Source organism: Mus caroli, unplaced genomic scaffold (genome assembly GCF_978045245.1).
Source record: "Mus caroli unplaced genomic scaffold, Mus_caroli_1 scaffold_4, whole genome shotgun sequence".
NCBI classification, from domain to species: Eukaryota; Metazoa; Chordata; class Mammalia; order Rodentia; family Muridae; genus Mus; species Mus caroli.
In genome coordinates, this window is record NW_028227259.1 from 96,915,141 (window position 1) to 96,930,029 (window position 14,889).

Below are 14,889 nucleotides of genomic sequence, written 5' to 3' on the forward strand. Positions count from 1 at the left end.
CCTAACCCTGACCCCTAACCCTAACCCTGACCCCTAACCCTTAACCCTAACCCCTAACCCTTAACCCTAACCCTGACCCCTAACCCTTAATCCTAACCTCTAACCCTTAACCCTAACCCTAACCGTGTGTGTGTGTGTGTGTGTGTAGGAAGATTTTCTTATTTTTAAATTAACTTATTTATACCCTCAGTCCGTCTTCACAGAGTTCCTCCTTCCATCCCCGCTTTTCCTCTGAGAGGGCAGCCCCCACCCCCATTACCCCTAACCCTGGTACATCAAATCTCTGCAAGATTAGGTGCATTTGTTCCCACTGAGGCCAGACATGGCAGCCCTCTGCTACATATGTGCCAGGGTCCTTGGACCAGCCTGTGTATGCTCTGAGCCACCAACCAGAGATTTACTTATTTTTATTTTACACATGTGGTCATTTTGTCTGCATGTGTATCTATGTACCATGTGCGTACAGTGCCCACAGAGGCCAGAAGGGGGAATCATATCTTGTGAACTGGAGTTATAACGGTTGTGAAACACCACTATGTGCTCTCCTTGGAAGAGCAGCCAATGTTCTTAAGCACTGACCCATGTCTCCTGTCCTCCTCCACAAACCATGTTTTAAGCACCCTATGGATGCAGAGTGTGGCAGTGTCAGCTGTGACAGATGACATGCAGGTCAAGCTCAGGTTGCTCCTCAAATCTAGCTTGTATTTGGCTAGAATACAAGATCCTGGAGACTATGATTCATGAAGGACATCCTCCAGACCATAGTCCCTCCTGGCTCTCCTTCATGTTACCCCCTCTTCTCTTGCCTCTGAGGAAGGAGACCCCTCTCTGATGGGGACAGGAGCTCTGATTGGTGTCGTGTGATAACCGTTTACCTCTCTGTCACCCGGCAGGTCCATCTCCCATTCGCAGTGGTCGGCAGTACTGAAGAGGTCAAGATTGGCAACAAGATGGCGAAGGCCAGGCAGTACCCTTGGGGTGTGGTGCAGGGTACGTCCTGTCACGGGAGAGGGACGCCATGCCAGTGCCCGTGATGAAGAAATGACAGCCACATTTCTTCCCTGCCCCACGATGTGGAAGAAGGTGTCAACACGGGGCATGTAGGAATGTGTGAGGCTATTTGCCCCACTTCCCTCACTCCCATTCCCCTCATTGCTTCCTGCAACCCTCGCCCCCCCCCCCCCCCCATGCTAAGGCACTGTGGATGTGAGGAAGAAAGAAATGGTCATCAGTAGGGCAGGTAGACAAACTGAGAGGCAGCTACAAGCCCCGAGCTGGAGGTGGGCCCTCAAGATGTTGGGCTCTTTAGGAAATTAGTAAAATTAGGAAATGGTTCTTCACAAAGAGTAGCCCTCAGCACCCGTCTCATCAGCAAAGCATCAGATAGCTGGGAAGAACTGGTTTCTCTCTCATATCTGGGAAAGTTGTTTTTCAAGGAAATGCTATTGCAGCAGAAATCTGCTCATTAGGAAGAATGGTGGTATTTAAGCACTGCTCTGCTGGGCTGGCACAGCCTGGAGAGGTAGCTCTGGGGCTGACCTTGGAGCCAGATGTTATTACCCAGATGTTGGGCCATCAGCTACATCCGAAACCCAGACTCTGCCTCTGCAGAAGAGTCACCATTTGGCAAGCAGAATGATTGAAAGCTAAAGGAAAGATTGTGACGCCCCTCCATGCACACCATCTTTCCGCCACCATCGCCTGGGCTTCCTTGAGCATGGAGGGAGAAGCTAGCAAGACATCCTCTATGCTTTCTGGACCTTAGATCTTAAGAGGGGTGGTGACACTCCCTCTGGAGCATCACCCTGCTTCTCAGTGAAGTCACTACTGATGGCCTTCCTCTCCTTTGCTCATTTTTCTTGTAGTTGAGAACGAAAACCACTGTGATTTTGTGAAGCTGCGGGAGATGCTGATCCGAGTGAACATGGAGGACCTGCGAGAGCAGACGCACACTCGCCACTACGAGTTGTATCGGCGCTGCAAGCTTGAGGAGATGGGCTTCAAGGACACCGACCCTGACAGCAAGCCCTTCAGGTATGAGCTACACAGCAGACAGGTGTCTTGGGCAGTGGTGTGTCTGCACCGTGGAAAGGGTTGCTGGAGAGCAACTATGTATCTATGAGGCTTTGTTACCTCAGTAGCTTGGCGTGAGGTGGGGTTAATCATCGGTGTTAGGAAAACCACTTTGTTTCCGGGCAATAACCACTTTGTATTATCATCTTAGCTAGGTGATGCTGTGGATGTTGGCATTGCTGCCTGTGTTTACAAGTATTAGCATTCAAAGCGCCCGAAAGTGTAAGCAACCTGCCTAAAGTCCTAGTAGTTAAGGAAAGGAGGCTATTCTGAGTCCTTGCCTTTTTGGTTCCTGAGCCCTAGCTCCTGACTTTGTGGGATTTAGTGCCTGACCCACACCCTCACAGGATGCAGCTGCTGGGTGACATTTGCCCCCATTCATTTGTCTTAAACAGGCTGAACTCCCTAAGGCTCTTAGCTTTTCAAGCACTTTTTCATTATAAAGCATGCAAGGATGTCTGTGTGCCTGTGATTGTGTGTCTGTGTGTGCAAGTGTCTGCCACAGAGGCCAGAAGAGGGACTCAGATCCCCTGGTGGTGGGATTATAGGTGAGCCATATGCCGATTGTGCTGGAGACCAGACTTGGGTCCTGTGGAAGAGCAACCAGCAGCGTAACCACGAGCTGTCTCTCCAGCCCTCAGGTGTTCTTGTTAGCTCACTGGTGTACAGCTCTGACAGAGGGTAGGAAAGGAAAAGGCCTAGGAAATGTATATGATTTCCCACATCGCAGATGGATGGACACGCAAAATGTGCAGAGGAGAAAGGTCATTGTGGCTAGAGAGACGACTAAGTGGTTAAGAGCACTGGCTGCTCTTACAGAGAACCTGGGTTTGGTTCCCAGCGTCCACATGGTGCCTCAAGGCCAGCTTCAGTCCCACTGGATACGACATTCTCTTCTGGCCTCTTTGGTCACCAGGCACATTTGTGGTGCATAGACATACATTCAGGCAAAACACCCATACATATAAAAATAAATTTTAAAAAACTTTAAAAGGGGAGAGGGGGCTGGAGAGATGGCTCGTGGATTAAGAGCACTGACTGCTTTTCCGAGGTCCTGAGTTCAAGTCTCAGCAACCACATGGTGGCTCACAACCATCTGTAATGGGATCTGATGCTCTCTCTCTTCTGGTGTGTCTGAAGACAGCTACAGTGTACTCATATACATAAAATAAATAAATAAACCTTAAAAAAAAACACTTTAAAAGTAGGCTCAGGGCAGGGGATAGGGAGGTTGGGGCAGCGATCAGGATGTAAAATGTAAAATGAATAAATTAATTAATGCAGGGGTGGGGAAGGTAGACTCAGCACCCTAGCAATTGCCCTCCTTTCACACCCTCACCCCTGCCCCCCCATTGTTGGAGAAAGTTTGGGATGAATGGAAGGGTAACTCTGAGTCACTATGGAAGGTTGCCACCTCCTGGTAGAAGAAGGGATTGTCCAGTTTGAGCCCAAGCCATTTCTTAAATAGGAATCTCAGTTGTGCCAATGTGAGGTTTGTCTGGACTCTGAGCCTCTTCTGATTAAAGCCACAGTGCCTTTGAACAACCAGTTTTCTATCTTTTTTGGGTATCCCTAGGACATACTCTGAAATCTACAAGCCATAGAACTTATGGCTGGCCAAAGAACCTAAGGCTGTCTGTCAGTGCTCAGTGAGGCCGTCTCCTGCCGGGTCTGAATGGCCCTTTGGTGGAGGAGTTCTCTCTTGGAATCACTTTGAGAAAGTTCAGTACTTTCTGGGCTGGTCCACTGCACGGTACAACTGTGCACTCCCGGAATCATGTCTGTGTTTGGCGAGAACAAATGCAAATCTCACACAAAGGACTGCTATCCTAGAGGTTAAGTTCTAACGAACCTAGTATCATTTCATTAAGTCCTGCAGGCTTGTGAAACTATCTCCAACCAGATAGGATGACTCTGTGACGGTGTAGCAAGTCCGTCTGTGCTTGCAATGAATTTCCCAGATGATAACCCCATAAAGTAAGCCCCACTCTAGGCTTATTAAGTATGATTTAAAAAAAAAAACTGTTTTGTTTTGTTTTTTAATAGAGTATTTGTTTCCATGCACAAAAGTGGAACAACAAAGCTTTTGTGAAGTTGAATGCATTGGCCAGGACCAGTGTTGAGGAATGCTGACTAAGGAACCCAAGTTCAAGTCCTGACCCTGCCACTACTTGTGTCCTTAACCCCTCTGGATGAGATCAGGGAACAAATTAGACTTAGCCAGAGGACTTTCTTTAGCGGTTCAGATCTATTGACTGTATAGTCTCGTCACAGCTTTCTCTATAAATGCCTTTGTTCTGAAACAGTTGAGTATGACATTCAGTACGAAACTCAGGTTCTGAGTTCTGCAGAAGGGCAAAGTACAGGATTCAAAATGAAAATTAGACTCCTCCCCACACCACTAGAAACTGTACCGTGGCCTGAGCTATGGCAGGTTTCTACCCCAAAGCCCCGGCTTTAGAAGGTGGCCTTCTCACGAAGCCTGTTTGCTCTTTGGAGGGTAGCGGGAGACGAGGGAGTAGATGCCTTTCTCAAGTGACGCCTGACTCAATTGCACAGTCTTACCCTGTGGAGGTGAGTGTCACTGTGCCTGAAAACCCTGTGCAGGGGACTGGAGAGCTGTGCCTACCAAGGTCAGCCAGTTGCTGAGGCCAGAATTACAGCTCTGTCTGAGTCCAGCTCCTGTCATTTCACCTGTAATGCTAGAGGCTGGCTTGCTCTTGCACGAAACCTGGCTGATGAGCCGTAGTCCTTCGGCGCTGCCCTATGCTTTTGGACACGTTTGTCTCTGTCATGTTGGCATAAATAAGAATAAAACTCTTGGTTGGAGCTTCAGTGTAAGCAGCAGTCGAGCTTTGTCTTTTGGAACCAGAGAGGGAGAAGTGGCGTGAAGTGGAATCTACGATGCTGTCTTATGCCCTGTCTTGCTTTGCGGACTCTTAATAGTCTTCAGGAGACCTACGAAGCAAAGAGGAACGAGTTCCTGGGAGAGCTACAGAAGAAAGAGGAGGAGATGAGACAGATGTTCGTCATGAGGGTGAAGGAGAAAGAGGCGGAGCTCAAGGAGGCAGAAAAAGAGGTGAGCTGTCTGTCCTCCAGGAGCTGAAGCTGGCATGATTGCGGTTAGTGAGACTTCACAGTGGTACAGAGGGCTTCCCCTCCCCCGTTACCACAAGAGCAGCTTCCCCACCAGGCAAGGAATGCTGGCAGATATTCTTGTCCCCATTTAGCAGATGTTAAACTGAGGGCCATAACGCTGAGTGATTTTTGCAGTAGATAAGGCTAAAACCAAATTGATCACGTGATCTTTCCAGCTCCGAGCTTCCTCAGTTTATAAGTCTTCAACTGTGAGATTTGGGGTTCAGCCAACTAAACAAGCTAACCAGTGGAGGCTTTGCATTATGGTGTCACCCACACTGCCCTCATTCCAGCGTGTTTCCTGCTATCATCTCCTCTCACTCCACCCAGGTCCCCACCTAGGCCAGCCGCACTTCCCTGTGCATTATTCTGCAGAATAATGTTTGTAACTTACTTTAGTTTCTAAAGACTGAGGAAACTTGGGACTGCAGAGATGGCTCAGTCGTTAAGAGCACTGACTGCTCTTCCCCAGGACCTGTCTTCAATCCCCTGTACTCACATGAAGGCTTATAACCATCTGTAACTCCAGGGGATCCAATGCCTCTGCTGCCCTCCGTGGGTACCAGACACAGTGGCGCCCGGACATACATGGAGGCAAAACATATACACATTGAAAATAAATATTTTTAAAGAAGCTAGTAGAACGTAGAGGTCATTTGCTCAAAGTGCTTAAAACGGTTGTGCTGTGGAGAAAAGAAAATTAAGTATTATTGGCTGACCTTAACCAAGTTGTGATGAGATAAAATTTGGAATTTGGCAATCCATTGTCCACCCCTAACCCCTTTCTGTTCCGTTTTCTGACTATTTTGTTGTTTGTTTCGGAAGCCAGAGCCGCACACCTGCATGGTAGACCTTCTACCGCTGAGCTGTGCCCATGATTAGGGATTTTGTTTGCCAAAAGCTAATAATTATTCATTTTATTATTTAAACAGTGTGTTTAACTAAGCTTATATATATGCATATGTATAGAAAGAGAGGGAATAATATCTGCGTATGAACACTGAATTATCTAAGGCCCAGAAACAAGAATCCACTTTTGTTTCTAGGGTGACTTTGTTATTAGGCTTATGGTTAATTTTTGCCTTCTTTATGCTTTAGGAAAAATATGTCACTTAAAACTCTGTGTGTGTGTGTGTGTGTGTGTGTGTGTGTAGGTCAGAAGACAACTTGCAAAAATCAGTTTTCTCTCCTACCATGTAGGTTTTGGAGATCCAGCTTGGGTCAGGGTTGGCAACAAGCACCTTTACCTACTAAGCCACCTTGCTGGCCATCTATCTTTATGCTTTCAAAAATAACGTACCTTATTTCAGAGTATAGTAGTGTATGCTGTTAGTCCTGGCACTCAGGAGGCAGAGGCAGACAGATCTCTGAAGCCAACCTGTTCTAATGAGTTCAGTGATAGCCAGGGCTGCAGAATCAGAAAACCATAAATAAATAAATAAATAAATAAATACCTTATTGTCACTAAGTATGCCCAATGGGGTTCAGCCCTGATGAACTCAAGTGACAGAAAATGCTTAGGGCTCAGCATCTGCACCTTCCTCCTCCATAAGCCACCCAAATACATCAGACTTGACTTAGTTACTGTCCTGTCGCTGTGGAGAGATGCCATGACCATGGCAACTCTTATATCAGACAACATTTAATTGGGGGTGGCTGACTTACCATTCAGAGGCTTAGCCCATTGTCCTCAGGGAGGGGAGCATGGCAGCAGGCAGGCAGGCAGCAGACAGGGTGCTGGTGAAGTAGCTGAGACTTCTGCATGTGCGGGCAGCAGGAAGAGAGAGGAGCGTGGAAGCCATCCCCAGGGACACTTCCTTCAACAAGGCCACACCTCCTAGTCCTTGTCATGTAGTGCCATGATGGCTCCCTAATGACTAAGAATTCAAATCTATGCGCCTGTGGGGCCATTGCTTTTCTAACCACCACAAAGCAAGCGCAGATATGGGCTGCATGTTCTGATTCTGCACGGGCTCACAGGGATTTTCATTCCTTTCTCCCTCCCAGCTTCATGAGAAGTTCGACCTCCTGAAGCGGACTCACCAAGAGGAGAAGAAGAAGGTGGAAGATAAGAAGAAGGAGCTTGAGGAGGAGGTGAGCAACTTCCAGAAAAAGAAGGCGGCGGCTCAGCTCTTGCAATCCCAGGCCCAGCAGTCTGGGGCCCAGCAAACCAAGAAGGACAAGGATAAGAAAAAGTAAGCAGGTGTCGCCCGCCTCCTGGGGACCGCTAACAATCTCTTCCTCTTGCATGTCTACCTTTTCCTACTTACAGACTGGAAACTGGTCGTCGCCAGAAAAATAGAAGCAAGTATTTTTCTCTACAGTGCAGGGAAGATGACAGAGGTTTAGAGGTATTTTTTTAAAGGGTACAAAGGATTAACTTATAAGCGTCACTATGGTGACCAAGCAATCAGGATAGCAGTGGCCTGTGAGCTTCCATAACAGTGTCTGTAGCAATACCAGGAGACGCCGAGAAGACAGGCAAATTTCTCATAATGCCTCTGCAGGCTTTCTCGAGACTCTTGGTAAAAGCATTTTAAAATCGCAGTTGTTCACGTGGGTTCTCTGTTCTGTTAGAGACAGTATGGCAAGCCAGCTACTGAATTTTATACTCCAAACAGCAGCTAGTGGGCGCTGGTTTTTCTGGAGGATTATTGTATTGTGAAGTTCAACCACAATGCCCACCCATTTAGACCAACCCTAGCAACCCTCATGCCGCCCCTGTGACCCACATAGAACGGTTTCCATACAGCCTTGGTTTCGAGTGCCAAAGGGCTAGATGCTCTCAGGTTGTCCCTTCCTGTGGCACCCCAGCAGCAGCTGTCCGAACTAGTGGGAAAATGCCCTTCCTTGAACTTCTGTGGTTTAGAGCTATCCATTGAGTCACCTTACAGAGGCAGGGCTGTGACAGTAGCTGTGGGTTTGATGGGTATGGTGCTAAGGAAGCCCTTGGGAAACTTTTCCATGGCCCCATGACTATGGGATGTCCCAGGATGCCACCCTCCTCTCTAGAGCCTCTCTACCTACTCATGTAGCTTTATGGGCAACCCTGGAACCCTCTTGAGGGTTCTTGTTCTTCATCCTTGGAGGTTAAGGTGCCGGGAGAAAAGCTGGCAGCTGAGGAACAACAATAATGGAAGGACCGAGGCAAGCAAGGAATCGCCTTTGAAAAATGTAGCCCTTAGGATGGAGTCTCTACCCAATCCTGGTTGAGACTAAGAGCTGGCAAGCCAGCCCAGCGCTGTGGTCACTTAATCCTGGCTTACGTGCACTGGGCTTGCTCCTAAGGCAGTGCAGTGTGCCCGTAGCCTGTGCACCACTGTGGGGACATTGAAAGACTAGTAAAGCATGCTCTACACACATTGCTTTTGCAAGCTCTGAGGCAGTGGGAAATGTGTCCAGAGAACAAGGGAGCAGGAGACTGGTCTAAGCAATCACAGAAGCAGTCCACATAGATAACGTATGGCTTTACTTAGGGTTGGTGTAGATCCAGGTCACCAAAGGAGTACAGCAGTACAAACTCAGTGAGTTAGTTCTGAGAGAAACAACTGCCTCAATGATCTAGTTCAATACAGTTCTTTGTTGCTCTGTTTGCATTGGAAAAGCTAATACTGAGAATGACGTCTCTACCTGGCAAGCCAGAGTGAAAGCCATTTGGCCTTGAACCCTGATTAAAAGCTCTTATCTGAGAAAAAACACAGAAGTAGTTGTGTGTGTGTGTGTGTGTGTGAAAGAGAGAGAGAGAGGAAGAGAGAGAGAGAGAGAGAGAGAGTGAGTGTGTGTATATAAGAGAAAAGGCTGCTTAGGAAGCCGAAAGGATAGGCTTTCTCACCCTGAAGCACTAAAGTGGGTAGAGGTACAAGTTTTAAACTAAAAATGTTTATAAAAGACCAGCAATGTTACAAAAAAACATTTCATGTATACTGGATGTGCCTTTTAGCAATAAAAATTCCAAGAACTGATCATTATTGTCCCTCCGTCAGAAGCCTCCGTTTAGTAACGGACATCTTTTGCTCTGGAACAAGCTACCCTATTCTCTTCTTATCCTAGGCTTTACCAATGTATAATGCTTTTAAAGTTTACATCATGTCTGTGTTAAAGTCTATTTTAGCTTTATTTATATATTCCCACTTATTGTTGATGGTGTTAGACTTGGTTCACAATAATCACCAGGCTCAGTGACTGACAGTATTTTTTGTGTCAGTTGGTTCTTACCTTTTCCATACTTCTGCTTGTATAGTGAAAGCGAAGGCTAGTTGGAGGCCTGAATTGTTTAAAAAAAAAAAAAAGTCAACAAAGAAAAAAAATAGTTACCCCTCTTATTATCAGTGGAAGGTTTTGGCTGGCGAGGACCACAGAAAGACAGTAACCAGGGCAACCAAGAGAGAGGACGGTTCTTCCTCCTGGTCATAGCTGCAGCAGGTGCAGATGTTACCCCATGCCCCTTAGGAGGTGGCTGTGGTGAGCAGAAAGCTTCCGAGGGTGTCTTCCATCAGCTGTGCACCTCTCCGCCAGTCTTACTCCACTTTCTTATAGTTTTAAACTTTTTTTTTCCCTAACAACGCACTCCTTTTTTAATTTATCTTTTTTAACATAGGTAAGGCTTTATACCACCCCTTGACCTGTAAGTGGCATGAAATTGTATAACATTTCCTAAGTTTACAAAGTAGGACTAACCTTGGCACTGCCATTAGCTGTACTCCACCTTCTGCCATCTTTGGCCACCAAGCCACTTCCCTCGTCCGGGGCTGCACTGCTGTGGTAGGATTGCCTGAGGACAAGTTTTCTAGCAGACAGTGTCCCTCCCTCTCCTGAAAACAGTTTGCTGGGGCACATGTGGCCCCAGTGAAGACTTTCAGTGTCATCATCCTAAACTGGCACGTGACACCTGTGCTGTAGGCAGCCAGCTGTTCACCTGTTTTGTTTTTATGATTTTTTTTAAACAAATATTTTTTTTTGTTGTTGATTTGGTTTTGCTAAGTAATAAAGTTGCATGTTTTGAAGTTGCCCAAAACCAGCTGTGCAGATCCCAGGTTTGGCATTGCTTTGGTGCTAAGAGGGGAAAGCCCCTGGCGTTGTGGTAGCTCTAACAGTGTTCTTTTTCAGCCTTCCCAGCTAGACCAGTAGCATGTCGTCCACCCACTAGATTCCAGTTTGCAAGCTACTTTACAAGTCTTTCTTCTCCAAGTCATCTGCACCAAGATACCCACTATATGTTTATTCTCTGACTCCTCCTCCCACAGCCCAGAAGTGGAAGATGATGTGTCTGTTCGGCCCCAGTGGGCTCTCCACTCTTTACAGACGATAGTTTCGTATTGTTTGAGAGAACAAACCAGACAGTGGATCCTTCCACTGGACTGTGCCTTGGTTTCAAGGTCACTCATGAATATAAATTCCACGCAGAAGGAAACTGAGCCATGTGCTCTCTATTCAGGGCTCAAGGGTCGCTTTGCTTTTTCTGAAGATTACTTGGGTTTTTCTTTTAATTTCTCTCGGTCCCATAATCATTGCATGAACATTCGCCACCACCGAATGCTGGCGCTGGTACTCCTGGTTTTCTTTTTCATTTAATTTGTTATCATTTCTAACTTTTTTTGTTTTGTTTTTTTAACTTGCAGTGCAAGCTTCGCATAAGGCCTGGCAAGCCAAGGACGCCCCCCCGCATTCACCTGCTTTGGCAGTAGTAGCGTACCTCTGTCATCTGTGTCCTGTTTGATTCGTTGTTTCAGCCTTTCCCCCAAATATCAGTAACTTAGCTCATTTTACTGAATGTTGTCAGGTGGTGGAAAACCATAGCACAAGTGGATGGCATCAGCAAGCGCGCGCGTGGCTGGACTTTGTTTCTCGAAAGTCGATTTGCCTTGTATGCCTGTTCCAAGTAGCAGCAGGAAGCATGTCTGTCCCTTGTATGTCGCTTTGGACCAAGGAAAGGTGGGGAAACTCACCGCCTCAGCAGCTGAGCTAAAACCCTGAGTAGCCATGACAACAACTTGCATTTTCTTACTTGTGCATCCCGTGCTTGCACACCTCCAGAATTCCCTGTCTCTTCTTCACACTTGCCACAAGCCAGCGGTGGGCTGGAAAGTAGGCAGAAACTCGAGTGAGCATCCGAGATAGCTTTTCCCCTCTTATGGCTTTTTCATTTAATCGTTTGTTTATTTGGCCTGAGCCTATGATCTGGTTAGATTGTCTTAGGGATGGAGTCTGCATCTGAATGCCTACCTTCAGAGCCAGGCCACAGCTACAGACTGGCACGAGAAACATGATTACGTTCACCCCCACCAGGGCGTCCCGGACGCTCTCACGGGTCCAGATCTCAAAGAACACCTCATTTGGTACTGCTTAGCTAAAGAACCTTCTGTAAGGAGGTTGGAGTCTCACTTCCCTCCAGCCTCTCTGCACACACACCTGCATTTGCTTTAAGCAGGCTGAGGGGGGACTTGGAGGCTGACTCTAGGATGTGGCTACTTCTAGTACGTTTTCATGACTCACCGTGAGAAAACTTGCTCTATAACATTGTACTACCGGTAGCACAAGTCTGAAAGGATGTCCTCAGTTGAAGGTGGCAGGGGAGTGAATGGACAGTGCAGCCGCTACTCAAAGCAGAGACAGAGGCCTGATAGCCAGCCTCTGGTCCACTTCCTTGCTGACAGTGAAACTCAGTTGCCTCTAAGGAGTTGTCCTCCCTGTCCCCTCACTGTGACCAGTTACACCTGCTATGACTCTTGGGTCCTTCAGTTACCTCACCTCACCTCGATAAGGATTGACTCAGAAGCCAGGACATGTTCTGCTTGCCTGCTGTGTAAGAACTGAGAAGGGCGCATCATTTGTCCTGTCATCTTTTCCCTGACGCTCCTGTCACCTGCTTGGCCACCCCCTTCTAACCAGATCTTGGCTCTTCCCTCTCATTTCTCATGAACCCAGGCCTTCCCCTCTGCATTTTCCTCTCATGTCACCAGTTACACGTGAATGGGATAATGCAGGCTGCATTCCCCTCTGTCACACACACTTAAAAAAACATTGTCCAGCTAGCCCCCATCTGACCCCAGCCAAGTTTTGTGTTATCTTTTACCTCCCCATCGTAAGAAGAAAGCAGTGGCCTTTCATAAACTAAATTAGGCTTCATTAGACAAATAAGGACATTGGCTTCACTGTGGCGTAGAGCAGGCTGGAGAGCAGCCGCAGCCATCTTCACTGGTAGTGAAGGGGATAGCTCCAACACAGACCCCGGCTTTGCTTTTTCTAGCTAGCTGTGGAGCAGCAGGGATTAATGGCATGCTGACTAACCGATGCTGCGTTTGCTTCTTCACCGGGCACCACGTAAGAGCTTGAGCACTGGTGTCCTCTGCTTGTTCTGGCCACTGCTTGTGTGAGCTTTTTCTTTTTTGGTGTGTGTGTGTGTATGTGCCTTGGAATATAAAACTCCCCTTTGCATTCGATTTCTCTCTTTTAAAGATATGCTCAGAAAAAACAAACAAACAAACAAGCCAAAAACAAACAAAAAAAAACAAACAATTGACTTTTTTGATGCCAAAATTATTGAATTATCTTTTGCATTAAGTTTTTGTTCTCAGTAAAATAAATCCTCTGGAGAGTCAGGGAATAAAAAGTCAAGAGAATCCTAAAGAAGCTTAAAAAAGAAAAGCATTGCTTCTGCAGCTTTTTCCTCCCACTGCTCCTGAGCCTCTGGTAGCTGGTTATTGCTGCTCTTTCTTTCCGTATCTATACCTTTCTTCACAGTAGTCCCTGGCTCTGCACGGAATAAACGATACTCTCAAATCTAACTGGACGTGCTTTCGCCTTTGCATGTAAGTACAGGAGTAAGAACTCAGATCTTTCTGTTTCAGATTAGGGAAAACAAATGGGGCAGATGAGGTCTTCTTTTAGAAGGTGTCCTGGATAGTCTGAGTAGTCTTTTTTCTTCTTTTTTTTTCTTTTTAAAGCTAAATACTGGCCACGCTTCTATTTCACCCCACAATTTATGCTTCCTCTTGATCTCAGGGGAAGTAGGGGATTGGGTACTGAATTAGCAGCCATTGTTATGTATGGCCTCCTGGAGGTCATGTAGAGGGCCTTTGATTGTGACAGTGGCAAAAAGCTGGGGAAAGATTCCCACTGTCCACGGGATAAAAATCCTGAAAATGATGTCTCTACCACGCTGCCTTTCTGCTCCCTGACATTCTAGGTCTCAGGCTAGTGGCTTCTCCTTTATGCTCAGTGCACAATGGCCACTTCTTTTTAGTCTTTGGTTAGACAGCTTTGGCCTCTCTGCATCTTTGGCCCAAGCACGGTGAGCATCTCCTGCTCCTTCAGGACTGTGGTCCCCTGTAATTGTCATCTGTGCTGTGGGAGTATGACCGAATGGTCAGCAAGTACTCAGTAGCAGTTCAGAACTGTTTTCTCAGCTTGGGCTCTGTATGAATCAGTCCAGAAGGGTCTCTCTCAGCCAGGGGAGCTCTTCCACCTGAGGTTGGGTGTGGGTTTCTTGCTTTTGTCCTCCTTTACTTTGCAACTCACCAGCAACAGCTCTTGCTTCCTCTCCATCCTGTGCTCCTCTAATGGGTGGACTTGGCTGTCTCACTTTCCTCACACACCCCTAAGTGTTCCGCAGAGTTGGTTGTTCAGGCATTCCCTACCCACATCGTACTGTCTGTGTGGTCCTCCCAGAACTGTCCATCTGAATCCCTCAGCTTTGCCATTCGTAAGTGTCTGGAGTTGTCAGGTGTCAGGTTCCAAAAGTCCTAGTTCTATTGACAGGACATTTATTATGGAGTCGTTAGCTGAATCATGACCTACAGAGTCTAGTTTGTATGTAGGTATGAAGGGAATTTTAAAAAATAAATAGAAAATTAAGCTGTGAACAGCATTAGAACTTTGTCTATTTCTTGACTTTAAAATATGCTGATAATGCCTTAAAACTGTAGCTGTAGAATTGTCATTTTTTGCTGTTTGAAGATAACCAATGTTTTCTAAACTGTTGTGTAACCTTTCAGTGTTAATGCAGATTGTCATGTATGTAAGCTGCATGTTAGACACTTGCCTTTTTTTTATAAACTAAAATAACTGTATTGACGTGAAGCCTATTGTTCCTACAAGTATGAAAGTGCTGACTCAGCAACCTGCCGAGTAACTTGGTGTCTGTTAACGTAGTGTGGTGCCAGGTGACCTATGCATATATCACTAGTGCCAAGACTTAAAGTGGGGAAATATATTTTTACCCAACCGTTGTTCTGTGTGCCCGTTTGTGAGTTCTTTTCAGTCCCTGCCTGATATGCCTATGTACACACACGTGCTTGTTACGTCACATAAAGAAATGGGGATGGCGGCTGTCTCCTGCTCTCTTACTTTGTGTGCTGGACTTGTGTTGCTGGTTGGCCCTGCTTCTCTGAGACACTTGCCCTGTGGCGTCCTGTGGCTCACACATTTCCCGCCACTACACTTGTTCTCCTGTCCCAGTACATGGATGACCCTCAGTGTCCAGCAGAGGCATCCTCCCTCCCTGGCCCTGAGTGCCCACACTGCTAGTCCACCTACTCCTCACCAAACCATGCTTGATGACACTGGCCCTTTAACTGACAGACTGCTACTTTCACCGCTGGTTGTAGAGAAGTGCTTTTTTTTTTTTTTCCGCTTTAAGAATCAATTTGAACCTGAACCTTTCTTTTTTCTCTTCTGTAG

The 14,889-nt window shown here is 46.7% G+C and overlaps 1 protein-coding gene across 7 annotated transcripts in view; it reads left to right on the forward strand.

Annotated features, from left to right (window-relative positions):
- Positions 1–14,889, forward strand: part of Septin11 (septin 11) — an 89,957-nt gene that overhangs the window by 67,516 nt on the left and 7,552 nt on the right. For 2 of the 7 annotated variants that reach the window (XM_029477669.2, XM_029477671.2), the window contains exons 6-10: positions 894–990; positions 1,866–2,034; positions 5,020–5,152; positions 7,219–7,406; positions 12,952–13,019. In XM_029477669.2, the coding sequence (XP_029333529.1) occupies positions 894–990; positions 1,866–2,034; positions 5,020–5,152; positions 7,219–7,406; positions 12,952–12,976 (612 nt within the window). In that variant the 3' untranslated portion in view covers positions 12,977–13,019. Of the gene's footprint in view, positions 1–893; positions 991–1,865; positions 2,035–5,019; positions 5,153–7,218; positions 7,407–10,829; positions 14,439–14,889 lie in introns of those variants that run through there. The other 5 variants (XM_021163118.3, XM_029477672.2, XM_029477673.2 and 2 more) reach the window with 3 other exon arrangements.